The 22016-nt window shown below is 55.3% G+C and overlaps 1 protein-coding gene across 1 annotated transcript in view; it reads left to right on the top strand.

Annotated features, from left to right (window-relative positions):
- The window catches only part of LOC138671429 (zinc finger protein 11-like), a 36679-nt gene that overhangs the window by 1957 nt on the left and 12706 nt on the right, over positions 1-22016 (top strand). Inside the window, exons 2-5 of the mRNA XM_069759595.1 lie at positions 16889-17512; positions 17591-17776; positions 19899-20084; positions 21205-21897. Coding sequence (XP_069615696.1) covers positions 16936-17512; positions 17591-17776; positions 19899-20084; positions 21205-21897 — 1642 coding nt within the window. The 5' untranslated portion in view covers positions 16889-16935. The remainder of the gene's footprint in view (positions 1-16888; positions 17513-17590; positions 17777-19898; positions 20085-21204; positions 21898-22016) is intronic.

Raw genomic sequence — 22016 nt, 5'->3', positions numbered from 1 at the left:
TACTTCCTCTCTGTCGCTGTGGTCATGTGACGCCTGTCATGGCGGTGCTCGCGCTCTGTATTACTTCCTCTCTGTCGCTGTGATCATGTGACCCCTGTCATGGTGGTGCTCGCGCTCTGTATTACTTCCTCTCTGTCGCTGTGATCATGTGACGCCTGTCATGGCGGTGCTCGCGCTCTGTATTACTTCCTCTCTGTCGCTGTGATCATGTGACCCCTGTCATGGTGGTGCTCGCGCTCTGTATTACTTCCTCTCTGTCGCTGTGGTCATGTGACCCCTGTCATGGCGGTGCTCGCGCTCTGTATTACTTCCTGTCTGTCGCTGTGGTCATGTGACGCCTGTCATGGCGGTGCTCGCGCTCTGTATTACTTCCTGTCTGTCGCTGTGGTCATGTGACCCCTGTCATGGCGGTGCTCGCGCTCTGTATTACTTCCTGTCTGTCGCTGTGGTCATGTGACCCCTGTCATGGCGGTGCTCGCGCTCTGTATTACTTCCTGTCTGTCGCTGTGGTCATGTGACCCCTGTCATGGCGGTGCTCGCGCTCTGTATTACTTCCTCTCTGTCGCTGTGGTCATGTGACCCCTGTCATGGCGGTGCTCGCGCTCTGTATTACTTCCTCTCTGTCGCTGTGGTCATGTGACGCCTGTCATGGCGGTGCTCGCGCTCTGTATTACTTCCTGGCTGTCGCTGTGGTCATGTGACCCCTGTCATGGCGGTGCTCGCGCTCTGTATTACTTCCTGGCTGTCGCTGTGATCATGTGACGCCTGTCATGGCGGTGCTCGCGCTCTGTATTACTTCCTGTCTGTCGCTGTGATCATGTGACGCCAGTCATGGCGGTGCTCGCGCTCTGTATTACTTCCTCTCTGTCGCTGTGGTCATGTGACGCCTGTCATGGCGGTGCTCGCGCTCTGTATTACTTCCTCTCTGTCGCTGTGATCATGTGACGCCTGTCATGGCGGTGCTCGCGCTCTGTATTACTTCCTCTCTGTCGCTGTGGTCATGTGACGCCTGTCATGGCGGTGCTCGCGCTCTGTATTACTTCCTCTCTGTCGCTGTGATCATGTGACCCCTGTCATGGTGGTGCTCGCGCTCTGTATTACTTCCTCTCTGTCGCTGTGATCATGTGACGCCTGTCATGGCGGTGCTCGCGCTCTGTATTACTTCCTCTCTGTCGCTGTGATCATGTGACCCCTGTCATGGTGGTGCTCGCGCTCTGTATTACTTCCTCTCTGTCGCTGTGGTCATGTGACCCCTGTCATGGTGGTGCTCGCGCTCTGTATTACTTCCTGTCTGTCGCTGTGGTCATGTGACGCCTGTCATGGCGGTGCTCGCGCTCTGTATTACTTCCTGTCTGTCGCTGTGGTCATGTGACCCCTGTCATGGCGGTGCTCGCGCTCTGTATTACTTCCTCTCTGTCAATGTGGTCATGTGACCCCTGTCATGGCGGTGCTCGCGCTCTGTATTACTTCCTGTCTGTCGCTGTGGTCATGTGACGCCTGTCATGGCGGTGCTCGCGCTCTGTATTACTTCCTGTCTGTCGCTGTGGTCATGTGACCCCTGTCATGGCGGTGCTCGCGCTCTGTATTACTTCCTGTCTGTCGCTGTGGTCATGTGACCCCTGTCATGGCGGTGCTCGCGCTCTGTATTACTTCCTCTCTGTCGCTGTGGTCATGTGACCCCTGTCATGGCGGTGCTCGCGCTCTGTATTACTTCCTCTCTGTCGCTGTGGTCATGTGACGCCTGTCATGGCGGTGCTCGCGCTCTGTATTACTTCCTGTCTGTCGCTGTGGTCATGTGACGCCTGTCATGGCGGTGCTCGCGCTCTGTATTACTTCCTGTCTGTCGCTGTGATCATGTGACGCCTGTCATGGCGGTGCTCGCGCTCTGTATTACTTCCTGTCTGTCGCTGTGGTCATGTGACCCCTGTCATGTCGGTGCTCGCGCTCTGTATTACTTCCTGTCTGTCGCTGTGATCATGTGACTCCTGTCATGGTGGTGCTCGCGCTCTGTATTACTTCCTGTCTGTCGCTGTGGTCATGTGACGCCTGTCATGGCGGTGCTCGCGCTCTGTATTACTTCCTGTCTGTCGCTGTGATCATGTGACGCCTGTCATGGCGGTGCTCGCGCTCTGTATTACTTCCTGTCTGTCGCTGTGGTCATGTCATGTGACGCCTGTCATGGCGGTGCTCGCGCTCTGTATTACTTCCTGTCTGTCGCTGTGGTCATGTGACCCCTGTCATGGCGGTGCTCGCGCTCTGTATTACTTCCTGTCTGTCGCTGTGATCATGTGACGCCTGTCATGGCGGTGCTCGCGCTCTGTATTACTTCCTGTCTGTCGCTGTGGTCATGTCATGTGACGCCTGTCATGGCGGTGCTCGCGCTCTGTATTACTTCCTGTCTGTCGCTGTGGTCATGTAACGCCTGTCATGGCGCTGCTCGCGCTCTGTATTACTTCCTGTCTGTCGCTGTGGTCATGTAACGCCTGTCATGGCGGTGCTCGCGCTCTGTATTACTTCCTCTCTGTCGCTGTGATCATGTGACCCCTGTCATGGCGGTGCTCGCGCTCTGTATTACTTCCTCTCTGTCACTGTGATCATGTGACCCCTGTCATGGCGGTGCTCGCGCTCTGTATTACTTCCTGTCTGTCGCTGTGGTCATGTGACGCCTGTCATGGCGGTGCTCGCGCTCTGTATTACTTCCTGTCTGTCGCTGTGATCATGTGACGCCTGTCATGGCGGTGCTCGCGCTCTGTATTACTTCCTGTCTGTCGCTGTGGTCATGTGACGCCTGTCATGGCGGTGCTCGCGCTCTGTATTACTTCCTGTCTGTCGCTGTGGTCATGTGACCCCTGTCATGGCGGTGCTCGCGCTCTGTATTACTTCCTGTCTGTCGTTGTGGTCATGTGACGCCTGTCATGGCGGTGCTCGCGCTCTGTATTACTTCCTGTCTGTCGCTGTGGTCATGTGACGCCTGTTATGGCGGTGCTCGCACTCTGTATTACTTCCTGTCTGTCGCTGTGGTCATGTGACGCCTGTCATGGTGGTGCTCGCGCTCTGTATTACTTCCTGTCTGTCGCTGTGGTCATGTGACGCCTGTCATGGCGGTGCTCGCGCTCTGTATTACTTCCTGTCTGTCGCTGTGATCATGTGACTCCTGTCATGGCGGTGCTCGCGCTCTGTATTACTTCCTGTCTGTCGCTGTGATCATGTGACCCCTGTCATGGGGGTGTTCGCTCTCTGTATTACTTCCTGTCTGTCGCTGTGGTCATGTGACCCCTGTCATGGCGGTGCTCGCGCTCTGTATTACTTCCTGTCTGTCGCTGTGGTCATGTGACGCCTGTCATGGCGGTGCTTGCGCTCTGTATTACTTCCTGTCTGTCGCTGTGATCATGTGACTCCTGTCATGGCGGTGCTCGCGCTCTGTATTACTTCCTGTCTGTCGCTGTGATCATGTGACCCCTGTCATGGCGGTGCTTGCGCTCTGTATTACTTCCTCTCTGTCGCTGTGGTCATGTCATGTGACGCCTGTCATGGCGGTGCTCGCGCTCTGTATTACTTCCTGTCTGTCGCTGTGGTCATGTGACTCCTGTCATGGCGGTGCTCGCGCTCTGTATTACTTCCTGTCTGTCGCTGTGATCATGTGACTCCTGTCATGGCGGTGCTTGCGCTTTGTATTACTTCCTCTCTGTCGCTGTGGTCATGTGACCCCTGTCATGGCGGTGCTCGCGCTCTGTATTACTTCCTGTCTGTCGCTGTGGTCATGTGACGCCTGTCATGGCGGTGCTCGCGCTGTGTATTACTTCCTCTCTGTCACTGTGATCATGTGACCCCTGTCATGGCGTTGCTCGCGCTCTGTATTACTTCCTCTCTGTCGCTGTGGTCATGTGACGCCTGTCATGGCGGTGCTCGCGCTCTGTATTACTTCCTCTCTGTCGCTGTGATCATGTGACCCCTGTCATGGCGGTGCTCGCGCTCTGTATTACTTCCTCTCTGTCACTGTGATCATGTGACCCCTGTCATGGCGTTGCTCGCGCTCTGTATTACTTCCTGTCTGTCGCTGTGGTCATGTGACCCCTGTCATGGCGTTGCTCGTGCTCTGTATTACTTCCTGTCTGTCGCTGTGGTCATGTGACCCCTGTCATGGTGGTGCTCGCGCTCTGTATTACTTCCTGTCTGTCGCTGTGGTCATGTAACGCCTGTCATGGCGGTGCTCGCGCTCTGTATTACTTCCTGTCTGTCGCTGTGATCATGTGACCCCTGTCATGGCGTTGCTCGCGCTCTGTATTACTTCCTGTCTGTCGCTGTGGTCGTGTGACCCCTGTCATGGCGGTGCTCGCGCTCTGTATTACTTCCTGTCTGTCGCTGTGGTCATGTGACGCCTGTCATGGCGGTGCACGCGCTTTGTATTACTTCCTGTCTGTCGCTGTGGTCATGTGACGCCCGTCATGGCGGTGCTCGCGCTCTGTATTACTTCCTGTCTGTCGCTGTGGTCATGTGACGTCTGTCATGGCGGTGCTCGCGCTCTGTATTACTTCCTCTCTGTCGCTGTGGTCATGTCATGTGACGCCTGTCATGGCGGTGCTCGCGCTCTGTATTACTTCCTGTCTGTCGCTGTGGTCATGTGACTCCTGTCATGGCGGTGCTCGCGCTCTGTATTACTTCCTGTCTGTCGCTGTGGTCATGTGACCCCTGTCATGGCGGTGCTTGCACTCTGTATTACTTCCTGTCTGTCGCTGTGATCATGTGACTCCTGTCATGGCGGTGCTCGCGCTCTGTATTACTTCCTGTCTGTCGCTGTGGTCATGTGACGCCTGTCATGGCGGTGCTCGCGCTTTGTATTACTTCCTCTCTGTCGCTGTGGTCATGTGACCCCTGTCATGGCGGTGCTCGCGCTCTGTATTACTTCCTGTCTGTCGCTGTGGTCACGTGACCCCTGTCATGGCGGTGCTCGCGCTCTGTATTACTTCCTGTCTGTCGCTGTGGTCATGTGACGCCTGTCATGGCGGTGCTCGCGCTCTGTATTACTTCCTGTCTGTCGCTGTGGTCATGTGACCCCTGTAATGTCGGTGCTCGCGCTCTGTATTACTTCCTGGCTGTCGCTGTGGTCATGTGACGCCTGTCGTGGCGGTGCTCGCGCTCTGTATTACTTCCTGTCTGTCGCTGTGGTCATGTGACCCCTGTCATGGCGGTGCTTGCGCTCTGTATTACTTCCTGGCTGTCGCTGTGGTCATGTGACCCCTGTCATGGCGGTGCTCGCGCTCTGTATTACTTCCTGGCTGTCGCTGTGATCATGTGACGCCTGTCATGGCGGTGCTCGCGCTCTGTATTACTTCCTGTCTGTCGCTGTGGTCATGTGACCCCTGTCATGGCGGTGCTCGCGCTCTGTATTACTTCCTGGCTGTCGCTGTGGTCATGTGACGCCTGTCATGGCGGTGCTCGCGCTCTGTATTACTTCCTGTCTGTCGCTGTGGTCATGTGACCCCTGTCATGGCGGTGCTCGCGCTCTGTATTACTTCCTGTCTGTCGCAGTGGTCATGTGACCCCTGTCATGGCGGTGCTCGCGCTCTGTATTACTTCCTTTCTGTCGCTGTGGTCATGTGACGCCTGTCATGGCGGTGCTCGCGCTCTGTATTACTTCCTGGCTGTCGCTGTGGTCATGTGACGCCTGTCATGGCGGTGCTCACGCTCTGTATTACTTCCTGTCTGTCGCTGTGGTCATGTGACCCCTGTCATGGCGGTGCTCGCGCTCTGTATTACTTCCTGTCTGTCGCTGTGGTCATGTGACCCCTGTCATGGCGGTGCTCGCGCTCTGTATTACTTCCTGTCTGTCGCTGTGGTCATGTGACCCCTGTCATGGCGGTGCTCGCGCTCTGTATTACTTCCTGTCTGTCGCTGTGGTCATGTGACGCCTGTCATGGCGGTGCTCGCGCTCTGTATTACTTCCTGTCTGTCGCTGTGGTCATGTGACCCCTGTCATGGCGGTGCTCGCGCTTTGTATTACTTCCTCTCTGTCGCTGTGGTCATGTGACCCCTGTCATGGCGGTGCTCGCGCTCTGTATTACTTCCTGTCTGTCGCTGTGGTCATGTGACTCCTGTCATGGCGGTGCTCGCGCTCTGTATTACTTCCTGTCTGTCGCTGTGATCATGTGACCCCTGTCATGGCGGTGCTCGCGCTCTGTATTACTTCCTGTCTGTCGCTGTGGTCATGTGACGCCTGTCATGGCGGTGCTTGCGCTCTGTATTACTTCCTGTCTGTCGCTGTGATCATGTGACCCCTGTCATGGCGTTGCTCGCGCTCTGTATTACTTCCTGTCTGTCGCTGTGGTCGTGTGACCCCTGTCATGGCGGTGCTCGCGCTCTGTATTACTTCCTGTCTGTCGCTGTGGTCATGTGACGCCTGTCATGGCGGTGCTCGCGCTCTGTACTACTTCCTCTCTGTCGCTGTGGTCATGTGACCCCTGTCATGGCGGTGCTTGCGCTCTGTATTACTTCCTGTCTGTCGCTGTGGTCATGTGACCCCTGTCATGGCGGTGCTTGCGCTCTGTATTACTTCCTGTCTGTCGCTGTGGTCATGTGACCCCTGTCATGGCGGTGCTTGCGCTTTGTATTACTTCCTGTCTGTCGCTGTGGTCATGTGACGCCTGTCATGGCGGTGCACGCGCTTTGTATTACTTCCTGTCTGTCGCTGTGGTCATGTGACGCCCGTCATGGCGGTGCTCGCACTCTGTATTACTTCCTGTCTGTCGCTGTGGTCATGTGACGTCTGTCATGGCGGTGCTCGCGCTCTGTATTACTTCCTCTCTGTCGCTGTGGTCATGTCATGTGACGCCTGTCATGGCGGTGCTCGCGCTCTGTATTACTTCCTGTCTGTCGCTGTGGTCATGTGACTCCTGTCATGGCGGTGCTCGCGCTCTGTATTACTTCCTGTCTGTCGCTGTGGTCATGTGACCCCTGTCATGGCGGTGCTTGCGCTCTGTATTACTTCCTGTCTGTCGCTGTGATCATGTGACTCCTGTCATGGCGGTGCTCGCGCTCTGTATTACTTCCTGTCTGTCGCTGTGGTCATGTGACGCCTGTCATGGCGGTGCTCGCGCTTTGTATTACTTCCTCTCTGTCGCTGTGGTCATGTGACCCCTGTCATGGCGGTGCTCGCGCTCTGTATTACTTCCTGTCTGTCGCTGTGGTCACGTGACCCCTGTCATGGCGGTGCTCGCGCTCTGTATTACTTCCTGTCTGTCGCTGTGGTCATGTGACGCCTGTCATGGCGGTGCTCGCGCTCTGTATTACTTCCTGTCTGTCGCTGTGGTCATGTGACCCCTGTCATGGCGGTGCTCGCGCTCTGTATTACTTCCTATCTGTCGCTGTGGTCATGTGACTCCTGTCATGGCGGTGCTCGCGCTCTGTATTACTTCCTGTCTGTCGCTGTGATCATGTGACCCCTGTCATGGCGGTGCTCGCGCTCTGTATTACTTCCTGTCTGTCGCTGTGGTCATGTGACGCCTGTCATGGCGGTGCTTGCGCTCTGTATTACTTCCTGTCTGTCGCTGTGGTCATGTGACCCCTGTCATGGCGGTGCTCGCGCTCTGTATTACTTCCTGTCTCTCGCTGTGGTCATGTGACTCCTGTCATGGCGGTGCTCGCGCTCTGAAATTACTTCCTGTCTGTCGCTGTGATCATGTGACCCCTGTCATAGCGGTGCTCGCGCTCTGTATTACTTCCTGTCTGTCGCTGTGGTCATGTGACCCCTGTCATGGCGGTGCTCGCGCTCTGTATTACTTCCTGTCTGTCGCTGTGGTCATGTGACGCCTGTCATGGCGGTGGTTGCGCTCTGTATTACTTCCTCTCTGTCACTGTGATCATGTGACCCCTGTCATGGCGTTGCTCGCGCTCTGTATTACTTCCTGTCTGTCACTGTGATCATGTGACCCCTGTCATGGCGTTGCTCGCGCTCTGTATTACTTCCTGTTTGTCGCTGTGGTCATGTGACCTCTGTCATGGCGGTGCTCGCGCTCTGTATTACTTCCTGTCTGTCGCTGTGATCATGTGACCCCTGTCATGGCGTTGCTCGCGCTCTGTATTACTTCCTGTCTGTCGCTGTGGTCATGTGACCCCTGTCATGGTGGTGCTCGCGCTCTGTATTACTTCCTCTCTGTCGCTGTGGTCATGTGACCCCTGTCATGGAGGTGCTTGCGCTCTGTATTACTTCCTGTCTGTCGCTGTGGTCATGTGACGCCTGTCATGGCGGTGCTCGCGCTTTGTATTACTTCCTGTCTGTCGCTGTGGTCATGTGACGCCCGTCATGGCGGTGCTCGCGCTCTGTATTACTTCCTGTCTGTCGCTGTGGTCATGTGACGTCTGTCATGGCGGTGCTCGCGCTCTGTATTACTTCCTCTCTGTCGCTGTGGTCATGTCATGTGACGCCTGTCATGGCGGTGCTCGCGCTCTGTATTACTTCCTGTCTGTCGCTGTGGTCATGTGACTCCTGTCATGGCGGTGCTCGCGCTCTGTATTACTTCCTGTCTGTCGCTGTGGTCATGTGACCCCTGTCATGGCGGTGCTTGCGCTCTGTATTACTTCCTGTCTGTCGCTGTGATCATGTGACTCCTGTCATGGCTGTGCTCGCGCTCTGTATTACTTCCTGTCTGTCACTGTGGTCATGTGACGCCTGTCATGGCGGTGCTTGCGCTCTGTATTACTTCCTCTCTGTCGCTGTGGTCATGTGACGCCTGTCATGGCGGTGCTCGCGCTCTGTATTACTTCCTGGCTGTCGCTGTGGTCATGTGACGCCTGTCATGGCGGTGCTCTCGCTCTGTATTACTTCCTCTCTGTCGCTGTGGTCATGTGACGCCTGTCATGGCGGTGCTTGCTATCTGTATTACTTCCTGGCTGTCGCTGTGGTCATGTGACGCCTGTCATGGCGGTGCTCGCGCTCTGTATTACTTCCTGGCTGTCGCTGTGGTCATGTGACGCCTGTCATGGCGGTGCTCGCGCTCTGTATTACTTCCTGTCTGTCGCTGTGGTCATGTGACGCCTGACATGGCGGTGCTCGTGCTCTTTATTACTTCCTGTCTGTCGCTGTGGTCATGTGACGCCTGTCATGGCGGTGCTCGCGCTCTGTATTACTTCCTGTCATGTGACGCCTGTCATGGCGGTGCTGACGCTCTGTATTACTTCCTGTCGTGACGCCTGTCATGGCGGTGCTTGCGCTCTGTATTACTTCCTCTCTGTCGCTCTGGTCATGTGACGCCTGTCATGGCGGTGCTCGCGCTCTGTATTACTTCCTGTCATGTGACGCCTGTCATGGCGGTGCTCACGCTCTGTATTACTTCCTGTCATGTGACGCCTGTCATGGCGGTGCTTGCGCTCTGTATTACTTCCTGTCTGTCGCTGTGGTCATGTGACCCCTGTCATGGCGGTGCTCGCGCTCTGTATTACTTCCTGTCTGTCGCTGTGGTCATGTGACCCCTGTCATGGCGGTGCTTGCGCTCTGTATTACTTCCTGTCTGTCGCTGTGGTCATGTGACCCCTGTCATGGCGGTGCTTGCGCTCTGTATTACTTCCTGTCTGTCGCTGTGGTCATGTGACGCCTGTCATGGCGGTGCTCGCGCTCTGTATTACTTCCTGTCTGTCGCTGTGGTCATGTGACGCCTGTCATGGCGGTGCTCGCGCTTTGTATTACTTCCTGTCTGTCGCTGTGGTCATGTGACGCCCGTCATGGCGGTGCTCGCGCTCTGTATTACTTCCTGTCTGTCGCTGTGGTCATGTGACGTCTGTCATGGCGGTGCTCGCGCTCTGTATTACTTCCTGTCTGTCGCTGTGGTCATGTGACGCCTGTCATGGCGGTGCTCGCGCTTTGTATTACTTCCTGTCTGTCGCCGTGGTCATGTGACGTCTGTCATGGCGGTGCTCGCGCTCTGTATTACTTCCTGTCTGTCGCTGTGGTCATGTGACCCCTGTCATGGCGGTGCTCGTGCTCTGTATTACTTCCTGTCTGTCGCTGTGGTCATGTGACCCCTGTCATGGCGGTGCTCGCGGTCTGTATTACTTCCTCTCTGTCGCTGTGGTCATGTGACGCCTGTCATGGCGGTGCTCGCGCTCTGTATTACTTCCTCTCTGTCGCTGTGGTCATGTGACGCCTGTCATGGCGGTGCTCGCGCTCTGTATTACTTCCTGTCTGTCGCTGTGGTCATGTGACCCCTGTCATGGCGGTGCTCGCGCTCTGTATTACTTCCTGTCTGTCACTGTGGTCATGTGACCCCTGTCATGGCGGTGCTCGCGCTCTGTATTACTTCCTGTCTGTCACTGTGGTCATATGACGCCTGTCATGGCGGTGCTTGCGCTCTGTATTACTTCCTCTCTGTCGCTGTGGTCATGTGACGCCTGTCATGGCGGTGCTCGCGCTCTGTATTACTTCCTGTCTGTCGCTGTGGTCATGTGACCCCTGTCATGGCGGTGCTCGCGCTCTGTATTACTTCCTCTCTGTCACTGTGGTCATGTGACCCCTGTCATGGCGGTGCTCGCGCTCTGTATTACTTCCTGTCTGTCGCTGTGGTCATGTGACGCCTGTCATGGCGGTGCTCGCGCTCTGTATTACTTCCTGTCTGTCACTGTGGTCATGTGACGCCTGTCATGGCGGTGCTCACGCTCTGTATTACTTCCTGTCATGTGACGCCTGTTATGGCGGTGCTTGCGCTCTGTATTACTTCCTGTCTGTCGCTGTGGTCATGTAACGCCTGTCATGGCGGTGCTCGCGCTCTGTATTACTTCCTGTCTGTCGCTGTGGTCATGTGACCCCTGTCATGGCGGTGCTCGTGCTCTGTATTACTTCCTGTCTGTCGCTGTGGTCATGTGACGCCTGTCATGGCGGTGCTCGCGCTCTGTATTACTTCCTGTCTGTCGCTGTGGTCATGTAACGCCTGTCATGGCGGTGCTCGCGCTCTGTATTACTTCCTGTCTGTCGCTGTGGTCATGTGACGCCTGTCATGGCGGTGCTCGCGCTCTGTATTACTTCCTGTCTGTCGCTGTGGTCATGTGACCCCTGTCATGGCGGTGCTCGCGCTCTGTATTACTTCCTCTCTGTCACTGTGGTCATGTGACCCCTGTCATGGCGGTGCTCGCGCTCTGTACTACTTCCTGTCTGTCGCTGTGGTCATGTGACGCCTGTCATGGCGGTGCTCGCGCTCTGTATTACTTCCTGTCTGTCACTGTGGTCATGTGACGCCTGTCATGGCGGTGCTCACGCTCTGTATTACTTCCTGTCTGTCGCTGTGGTCATGTGACCCCTGTCATGGCGGTGCTCGTGCTCTGTATTACTTCCTGTCTGTCGCTGTGGTCATGTGACGCCTGTCATGGCGGTGCTCGCGCTCTGTATTACTTCCTGTCTGTCGCTGTGGTCATGTAACGCCTGTCATGGCGGTGCTCGCGCTCTGTATTACTTCCTGTCTGTCGCTGTGGTCATGTGACGCCTGTCATGGCGGTGCTCGCGCTCTGTATTACTTCCTGTCTGTCGCTGTGGTCATGTGACCCCTGTCATGGCGGTGCTCGCGCTCTGTATTACTTCCTCTCTGTCACTGTGGTCATGTGACCCCTGTCATGGCGGTGCTCGCGCTCTGTACTACTTCCTGTCTGTCGCTGTGGTCATTTGACGCCTGTCATGGCGGTGCTCGCGCTCTGTATTACTTCCTGTCTGTCACTGTGGTCATGTGACGCCTGTCATGGCGGTGCTCACGCTCTGTATTACTTCCTGTCATGTGACGCCTGTTATGGCGGTGCTTGCGCTCTGTATTACTTCCTGTCTGTCGCTGTGGTCATGTGACCCCTGTCATGGCGGTGCTCGCGCTTTGTATTTCTTCCTGTCTGTCGCTGTGGTCATGTGACGCCCGTCATGGCGGTGCTCGCGCTCTGTATTACTTACTGTCTGTCGCTGTGGTCATGTGACGTCTGTCATGGCGGTGCTCGCGCTCTGTATTACTTCCTGTCTGTCGCTGTGGTCATGTGACCCCTGTCATGGCGGTGCTCGCGCTCTGTATTACTTCCTGTCTGTCGCTGTGGTCATGTGACCGCTGTCATGGCGGTGCTCGCGCTCTGTATTACTTCCTGTCTGTCACTGTGGTCATGTGACGCCTGTCATGGCGGTGCTCGCGCTCTGTATTACTTCCTGGCTGTCGCTGTGGTCATGTGACCCCTGTCATGGCGGTGCTCGCGCTCTGTATTACTTCCTCTTGTCACTGTGGTCATGTGACGCCTGTCATGGCGGTGCTCGCGCTCTGTATTACTTCCTGTCTGTCACTGTGGTCATGTGACCCCTGTCATGGCGATGCTCATACTCTGTATTACTTCCTGGCTGTCGCTGTGGTCATGTGACCCCTGTCATGGCGGTGCTCGCGCTCTGTATTACTTCCTCTTGTCACTGTGGTCATGTGACCCCTGTCATGGCGGTGCTCATACTCTGTATTACTTCCTGGCTGTCGCTGTGGTCATGTGACCCCTGTCATGGCGGTGCTCGCGCTCTGTATTACTTCCTGTCTGTCACTGTGGTCATGTGACCCCTGTCATGGCGGTGCTCATACTCTGTATTACTTCCTGGCTGTCGCTGTGGTCATGTGACCCCTGTCATGGGGGTGCTCGCGCTCTGTATTACTTCCTCTTGTCACTGTGGTCATGTGACGCCTGTCATGGCGGTGCTTGCGCTCTGTATTACTTCCTGTCTGTCGCTGTGGTCATGTGACGCCTGTCATGGCGTTGCTCGCGCTCTGTATTACTTCCTGTCTGTCGCTGTGGTCATGTGACGCCTGTCATGGCGGTGCTTGCGCTCTGTATTACTTCCTTTCTATCGCTGTGGTCATGTGACCCCTGTCATGGCGGTGCTCGCGCTCTGTATTACTTCCTGTCTGTCGCTGTGGTCATGTGACCCCTGTCATGGCGGTGCTCGCGCTCTGTATTCCTTCCTGTCTGTCGCTGTGGTCATGTGACGCCTGTCATGGCGGTGCTCGCACTCTGTATTACTTCCTGTCTGTCGCTGTGGTCATGTGACGCCTGTCATGGCGGTGCTCGTGCTCTGTATTACTTCCTCTCTGTCGCTGTGGTCATGTGACCCCTGTCATGGCGGTGCTCGCGCTCTGTATTACTTCCTGTCTGTCGCTGTGGTCATGTAACGCCCGTCATGGCGGTGCTCGCGCTCTGTATTACTTCCTCTCTGTCGCTGTGGTCATGTGACCCCTGTCATGGCGGTGCTCGCGCTCTGTATTACTTCTTGTCTGTCGCTGTGGTCATGTGACCCCTGTCTTGGCGGTGCTCGCGCTCTGTATTACTTCCTGTCTGTCGCTGTGGTCATGTAACGCCCGTCATGGCGGTGCTCGCCCTCTGTATTACTTCCTCTCTGTCGCTGTGGTCATGTGACCCCTGTCATGGCGGTGCTCGCGCTCTGTATTACTTCTTGTCTGTCGCTGTGGTCATGTGACCCCTGTCATGGCGGTGCTCGCGCTCTGTATTACTTCCTGTCTGTCGCTGTGGTCATGTGACGCCTGTCATGGCGGTGCTCGCGCTCTGTATTACTTCCTCTCTGTCGCTGTGGTCATGTGACGCCTGTCATGGCGGTGCTCGCGCTCTGTATTACTTCCTGTCTGTCGCTGTGGTCATGTGACGCCTGTCATGGCGGTGCTTGCGCTCTGTATTACTTCCTCTCTGTCGCAGTGGTCATGTGACGCCTGTCATGGCGGTGCTCGCGCTCTGTATTACTTCCTCTCTGTCGCTGTGGTCATGTGACGCCTGTCATGGGGGTGCTCGCGCTCTGTATTACTTCCTCTCCGTCGCTGTGGTCATGTGACGCCTGTCATGGCGGTGCTCGCGCTCTGTATTACTTCCTGTCTGTCGCTGTGGTCATGTGACGCCTGTCATGGCGGTGCACGCGCTCTGTATTACTTCCTGTCTGTCGCTGTGGTCATGTGACCCCTGTCATGGCGGTGCACGCGCTCTGTATTACTTCCTCTCTGTCGCAGTGGTCATGTGACGCCTGTCATGGCGGTGCTCGCGCTCTGTATTACTTCCTCTCTGTCGCTGTGGTCATGTGACGCCTGTCATGGGGGTGCTCGCGCTCTGTATTACTTCCTCTCCGTCGCTGTGGTCATGTGACGCCTGTCATGGCGGTGCTCGCGCTCTGTATTACTTCCTCTCTGTCGCTGTGGTCATGTGACCCCTGTCATGGCGGTGCTCGCGCTCTGTATTACTTCCTCTCTGTCGCTGTGGTCATGTGACGCCTGTCATGGCGGTGCTCGCGCTCTGTATTACTTCCTGTCTGTCGCTGTGGTCATGTGACCCCTGTCATGGCGGTGCACGCGCTCTGTATTACTTCCTCTCTGTCGCAGTGGTCATGTGACGCCTGTCATGGCGGTGCTCGCGCTCTGTATTACTTCCTCTCTGTCGCTGTGGTCATGTGACGCCTGTCATGGGGGTGCTCGCGCTCTGTATTACTTCCTCTCCGTCGCTGTGGTCATGTGACGCCTGTCATGGCGGTGCTCGCGCTCTGTATTACTTCCTCTCTGTCGCTGTGGTCATGTGACCCCTGTCATGGCGGTGCTTGCGCTCTGTATTACTTCCTCTCTGTCGCTGTGGTCATGTGACCCCTGTCATGGCGGTGTTCGCGCTCTGTATTACTTCCTGTCTGTCGCTGTGGTCATGTGACCCCTGTCATGGCGGTACTCGCGATCTGTATTACTTCCTGTCTGTCACTGTGGTCATGTGACGCCTGTCATGGCGGTGCTTGCGCTCTGTATTACTTACTCTCTGTCGCTGTGGTCATGTGACACCTGTCATGGCGGTGCTCACGCTCTGTATTACTTCCTCCCTGTCGCTGTGGTCATGTGACGCCTGTCATGGCGGTGCTTGCACTCTGTATTACTTCCTCTCTGTCGCTGTGGTCATGTGACGCCTGTCATGGCGGTGCTCGCGCTCTGTATTACTTCCTGTCTGTCGTTGTGGTCATGTGACCCCTGTCATGGTGGTGCTCACGCTCTGTATTACTTCCTCTCTGTCGCTGTGGTCATGTGACACCTGTCAATGCGGTGCTCACGCTCTGTATTACTTCCTGTCTGTCGCTGTGGTCATGTGACCCCTGTCATGGTGGTGCTCACGCTCTGTATTACTTCCTGTCTGTCGCTGTGGTCATGTGACGCCTGTCATGGCGGTGCTCGCGCTCTGTATTACTTCCTGTCTGTCGCTGTGGTCATGTGACCCCTGTCATGGCTCATGGCGGTGCTCACGCTCTGTATTACTGCCTGCCGCTGTGATCATGTGACGCCTGTCATGGCGGTGCTCGCGCTCTGTATTACTGCCTGCCGCTGTGATCATGTGACGCCTGTCATGGCGGCGCTCGAGCTCTGTATTACTTCCTCTCTGTTGCTGTGATCATGTGACGCCTGTCATGGCGGTGCTCGCGCTCTGTATTACTTCCTGTCTGTCGCTGTGGTCATGTGACCCGTCATGGCTCATGGCGGTGCTCACGCTCTGTATTACTGCCTGCCGCTGTGATCATGTGACGCCTGTCATGGCGGTTCTCGCGCTCTGTATTACTTCCTGTCTGTCGCTGTGGTCATGTGACGCCTGTCATGGCGGCGCTCGCGCTCTGTATTACTTCCTCTCTGTCGCTGTGGTCATGTGACGCCGGTCATGGCGGTGCTCGCGCTCTGTATTACTTCCTCTCTGTCGCTGTGGTCATGTGACGCCTGTCATGGCGGTGCTCACGCTCTGTATTACTGCCTGCCGCTGTGATCATGTGACGCCTGTCATGGCGGTGCTCGCGCTCTGTATTACTTCCTCTCTGTTGCTGTGGTCATGTGACCCCTGTCATGGCGGTGCTCGTGCTCTGTATTACTTCCTGTCTGTCGCTGTGGTCATGTGACCCCTGTCATGGCGGTGCTCGCGCTCTGTATTACTTCCTCTCTGTCGCTGTGGTCATGTGACGCCTGTCATGGCGGTGCTCGCGCTCTGTATTACTTCCTCTCTGTCGCTGTGATCATGTGACGCCTGTCATGGCGGTGCTCGCGCTCTGTATTACTTCCTCTCTGTCGCTGTGGTCATGTGACGCCGGTCATGGCGGCGCTCGCGCTCTGTATTACTTCCTGGCTGTCTCTGTGGTCATGTGACCCCTGTCATGGCTCATGGCGGTGCTCGCGCTCTGTATTACTTCCTCTCTGTTGCTGTGGTCATGTGACGCCTGTCATGGTGGTGCTCGCGCTCTGTATTACTTCCTCTCTGTCGCTGTGGTCATGTGACGCCGGTCATGGCGGTGCTCGCGCTCTGTATTACTTCCTCTCTGTCGCTGTGGTCATGTGACGCCTGTCATGGCGGTGCTCACGCTCTGTATTACTGCCTGCCGCTGTGATCATGTGACGCCTGTCATGGCAGTGCTCGCGCTCTGTATTACTTCCTCTCTGTTGCTGTGGTCATGTGACGCCTGTCATGGTGGTGCTCGCGCTCTGTATTACTTCCTCTCTGTCGCTGTGATCATGTGACGCCTGTCATGGCGGTGCTCGCGCTCTGTATTACTTCCTCTCTGTCGCTGTGGTCATGTGACGCCTGTCATGGCGGTGCTCGCGCTCTGTATTACTTCCTCTCTGTCGCTGTGGTCATGTGACGCCGGTCATGGCGGCGCTCGCGCTCTGTATTACTTCCTGGCTGTCTCTGTGGTCATGTGACCCCTGTCATGGCTCATGGCGGTGCTCGCGCTCTGTATTACTTCCTCTCTGTCGCTGTGGTCATGTGACGCCGGTCATGGCGGCGCTCGCGCTCTGTATTACTTCTTGGCTGTCTCTGTGGTCATGTGACCCCTGTCATGGCTCATGGCGGTGCTCGCGCTCTGTATAGTCTCTCACTGCTTCCTACTTCTCCACAGGTGTGCCGGCCGCTGGGTCCCCGCCTGTGACCGCCCGTCTTGGCAGGATGGAGGCGGCGGGTGGCGCGTTGTGCTGCTTGGACTGTGGGAGGAGATTCAGTCAACGCTCCGGCCTGAATCGTCATCAGAGATCGCGCTGTAAGCTGAGCAGCACGTTGCCCTCCAGAGCTGCGCCTGCTAATGCCCCCTCGACCCACAAGTGCAGTGTCTGCCAGGAGACATGCAGGAGCGCTAGCGAGCTGCGGAGACACCTGAAGAGCCATGGCGGCGAGGAGGAGCGCTACATGTGCTGCCAGTGCAGTCGCACATTCAACAGTAACCTGTCCTTGGCGCGGCACCAGAGGACGCACAGTGCCGAGCGCCCCTTCACCTGTCCACAGTGCGGCAAGAGCTTCAAGAGCAGCGCCGTCCTCCTCCGCCACCAGAGCGTGCACACCGGGGAGCAGCCGTACCAGTGCGACGTGTGCACCAAGGGCTTCTCCCAGAAAAGCAGCCTCATCATCCACCTCCGCACACACGCCGGCCAGCACCCCTACACCTGCTCCTCCTGCGAGCGAAGGTTCTGCTCCAAATCTGACCTGGTCGCCCACGAGCGAAGTCACCGAGAGCCGCTGTCCCGTGAAGGTGCCGCCCGTCACTACGTCTCATGCTATGTGCACAGGTGTCTGGAGCGTAATACATGATAATCTCCTCCTGCTGCAGGTTCCAACTCAACCGAGGAGGACGACGAGGATTTCATCAAGCTGAAGATCATGGATGTCTCATCCGATGACCTCAAAGAGCCTTTGACCTCGTCCTCCTCCGAAGATGATGAGGAGAAGAGGAAGGAGCAGGCGGAATTGGCAGACAGGATGACGGAGGTGAAGAAGGAGAAGGACAAGGACACAGGTAATGTTAAAATCATAATGTTTCTCAACAGCTCCAGATGGTGGTGACATGTCAGGGTGAGCCGTGGAGGCCGGTGGCTGGCGTCAGGTCACTGCAGCCCTTTGCTTCCTCCCTGCTAAGTGATTAGTAGACTGTGAGAGAGAAGATGATTGTCTTTCTCAAACGATGGCAGACAGTGTGTGCAGAAGGAGCTGGCTGGACGATGAAGTCCTGTGATCACAGCAGCCTCTTGTCAGGAAATAGGAAGAAGTTCTGATTACTTCAATTACACATACAGAGCTCTCAGCTGCAGTTTCCTGTGCTGAATTCTAAACCCCTCATTTCCCCTCCCTTGAAGAATTTTTATGGTTTTGAGCTGCGAAAGCAGGTCTCCTTAAACCCCTCATCCCCCCTCCCACCTGATACTGGCTAAAACTGGTATAGAAAGCATGGGACTCTATTGTTCTTTTAGGGTATGTGCACACGTATTTTGGAGCTCTGCGGATTTTTCCGCAGCGGTTTTGAGAAATCTGCAGGTAAGAGGCACTGCGTTTTACCTGCGGATTTACCGTGTTTTTTTAAGCGGATTTTGTGCAGATTCCACCTGCGGTTTTACACATGTGGATTCCTATTGTGGAGCAGGTGTAAACCGCAGCGAAATCCACACAAAGAATTGACATGCTGCGGATTGTAACCCACAGCGTTTCTGCGCATTTTTTTTCTGCAGTATGGGCACTGCAGATTGCGGTTTCCATAGGTTTACATTGTAGTGTAAACGCATGGAAAGTTGCTGCAGATCCGCTGTGGATCCGCAGCGAAATCCGAAACGTGTGCACATAGGTGCCAATATAACCTTGAGGCTATCAGGGCTAGAGGTATAAGGATTATATATTCCGGATGTCCAACGAGAGATCTATAACTCCCTGAAATCGCTAGAAGCTAAACCCGACGAGTGCAATGAGCGGGTTTCTCCGTAAGCGGGTCGTTTAACTTCGCCGAGTTCACACTTAAAAACATCCCCCCGAGGTGGTGCACATCCTGATCATGGTGTTGTTCGCATACGAGGTTCATACAGCGAGCTATGAATAAAAATGGTTTGTCATAACTCTGAGAAAAGAGGAGTGCATTTCATAACTCGGCCCACTCAGTGACATCACGAACAAAGGGCATCTCAACCCTGCTGAGTTGTGAGACAGTCTTTTGTCCGGGGGTCTAGCTGCTATACAGATGTGTGATATGCATCTTGATGTGTCCCCGTGAGCACATGGGCAGCCAGGAGATGAAATGATCTGAACAAAATGTAAGTGTTCTTTAAACCCATCTTATTTGTAATTGTACTGTACAAATGATATTTGTCTTCTTTGTAATATCTTTTTATACTTCTGTAAACACTGCCTACCTTTATTTGGAGTAAAATATATTAAATTATTAGCTTTTTCTCTCCTTGCTCTATAACAAACTATTACGTCCTCTGAAGTGAATTACGCTACTATTCTGGGTTGGCTCCGGCCCCTTTAATAATTAAGAAATCAGAGCTGGTGGCAGAGGGATTTGTCCTGTGCGTTGAGGAGGCTTTCTAGCGACTGGCTACGTTGATAATTATTGTTCCCACCTGAGTGGGAGTAGTTATATCGCCCTCCCTGCAGTGTGCCCATTAGCCAGTACATAGCAGGCAGACTTTCTGGTGACTAATTATCCTAGGTGCAGTATCCGGTCTAACCTTAGGGTAAGGGAGGCGCCAGAGAGCTGCAGGTTCCAAACCGGAACTGGGAAGTGGGATATAGATAAATCCCCTTCAGAAAGAACCAGGAGCAACCAATCAACCCCGGATCATGACAAATTGGTGTGAGGGGTGGGGATGATAAAGGTATCCTCCCTGTGAACTGTAACACCTCTGCATTGAGTAAAGCTGTGTCTATGAGGCTAATGGCGGCAGTGGCCAGGAGCGGCTGTAGCTGGCCTACGTCTATGAGAGAACTCCAAGAATAGTCGCCATTATTTCATGCAACAAAAATCGCTACGAGAAAAGACGTGATATACATGACGCTGAGACCCGTCACTTATCTGCTCCATCTTTCTGTATCTGACCCGTCACTTATGAGAATGGAGGTCCTGATTCTGATTTCTCACTTTTTGTCCTCAGCTGAGAGATTTCAGCAGCAGCCGCACAGTGACGATTTGGGGATGAAGAGGTCGGGGAGTGACGGCTCCGTCTCCGAGGAGAAGACTCCACCGTGGATAAAGGAGCAGATCGGCTCCGGGAACCTGCAAGGAAATCTGCTGGGAGAAGATCAAGATGGCAGCGGCCCCGGCAGTGAGGAAGATGGTGGTAAGTTGTACGGCGTCCGCAGTGTCCAAACACTGGATCTAATGCCATATTATAGTGTAACAGCAGAATAGTGACTGCAGCTCTGGAGGTGACTGGAGGATAAGACACGATGTAACAGTAGAATAGTGACTGCAGCTCTGGAGGTGACTGGAGGATAAGACACGATGTAACAGTGGAATAATGAGCGCAGCTCTGGAGGTGACTGGATGATAAGACACGATGTAACAGTAGAATAGTGAGTGCAGCTCTGGAGGTGAGTGGAGGATGACACACGATGTGACAGAATAGTGAGTGCAGCTCTGGAGGTGACTGGAGGACAAGAAACGATGTAGCAGCAGAATAGTGAGTGCAGCTCTGGAGGTGACTGGAGGATGACACACGATGTGACAGTAGAATAGTGAGTGCAGCTCTGGAGGTGACTGGAGGATGACACACGATGTGACAGTAGAATAGTGAGTGCAGCTCTGGAGGTGACTGGAGGATAAGACACTGTGACAGTACAATAGTGAGTGCAGCTCTGGAGGTGACTGGGGGATAAGACACAATGTGACAGAATAGTGAGTGCAGCTCTGGAGGTGACTGGAGGATAAGACACGATGTGACAGCAGAATAGTGAGTGCAGCTCTGGAGGTGACTGGAGGATAAGATACGATGTGACAGTAGAATAGTGAGTGCAGCTCTGGAGGTGACTGGGGGATAAGACACAATGTAACAGTACAATAGTGACTGCAGCTCTGGAGGTGAGTGGAGGATGACACACAATGTGACAGAATAGTGAGTGCAGCTCTGGAGGTGACTGGAGGACAAGAAACGATGTAGCAGCAGAATAGTGAGTGCAGCTCTGGAGGTGACTGGAGGATGACACACGATGTGACAGTAGAATAGTGAGTGCAGCTCTGGAGGTGACTGGAGGATAAGATACGATGTGACAGTAGAATAGTGAGTGCAGCTCTGGAGGTGACTGGAGGATAAGATACGATGTGACAGTAGAATAGTGACTGCAGCTCTGGAGGTGACTGGGGGATGACACACGATGTGACAGTACAATAGTGAGTGCAGCTCTGGAGGTGAGTGGAGGACTAGAGACGACTGATCAGTGATTTAGTGGTTTATCGTGCAGGGGCGGAACGTCTAATAAAGCCTGAAGAAGTGTCCGGAGACCCTCGGGGCGGTGAGTGGAAGCCGCCTTCACCGGGTAACAAAGGTCCGTGGAAGGTGGAGAGTCAGGAGCCGAAGGACGATGGCGGCATCATCTGCCCGGACTGCGGTAAGACCTTCCGGTCTGCGCTGCTGTTCGCGGAGCACCAGAGGATGCACGCCGGAGGGCAGCCCTTCCCCTGCATTGAATGCGGCAAGAGCTTCAGCTACCGCTCCACCCTCCTCCGCCACCAGAAGTCGCGCTGCCTGAACGAGAACATGAAGGTGCCCAGCGTGAGCCGCGTCCTCACCGACACCTCGGAGCTGGTCCAGAAGTGTGGCCTCTGCACCGCCAAGTTCCGGGGCCTGAGCGAGCTGAGGAAGCATCTGGCGAGTCACGTGAACGACGGCCGCTACACGTGCCAGGACTGCGGCCGCGACTTCAACTGCAACTACTTCTTGGTGAGGCACCAGAGGACGCACACGGGAGAGCAGCCCTTTAAGTGCAAGCTGTGCTGGCGAGGCTTCTCCCAGAGGGCGAGCCTGGTCATCCACATCCGGACACACACCGGGGAGCGGCCGTACATCTGCTTCGTCTGCGGCAGAGCCTTCTATTCCCGCTCGGCCATGCTACGACACCAGCGCAGCCGCCATGACATCATGAAGAACTGCAAAGGTAGGTGCTGGCTGAGAGACGTGCATGGGTATCGGCATGGTGCATGGGGATCGGCGTGGTGCATGGGGATCGGCGTGGTGCATGGGTATCGGCGTGGTGCATGGGGATCGGCGTGGTGC

The sequence above is a fragment of the Ranitomeya imitator genome, chromosome 3, assembly GCF_032444005.1.
Source record: "Ranitomeya imitator isolate aRanImi1 chromosome 3, aRanImi1.pri, whole genome shotgun sequence".
NCBI lineage: Eukaryota > Metazoa > Chordata > Amphibia > Anura > Dendrobatidae > Ranitomeya > Ranitomeya imitator.
This window is presented reverse-complemented; position numbering and strand designations above follow the sequence as displayed.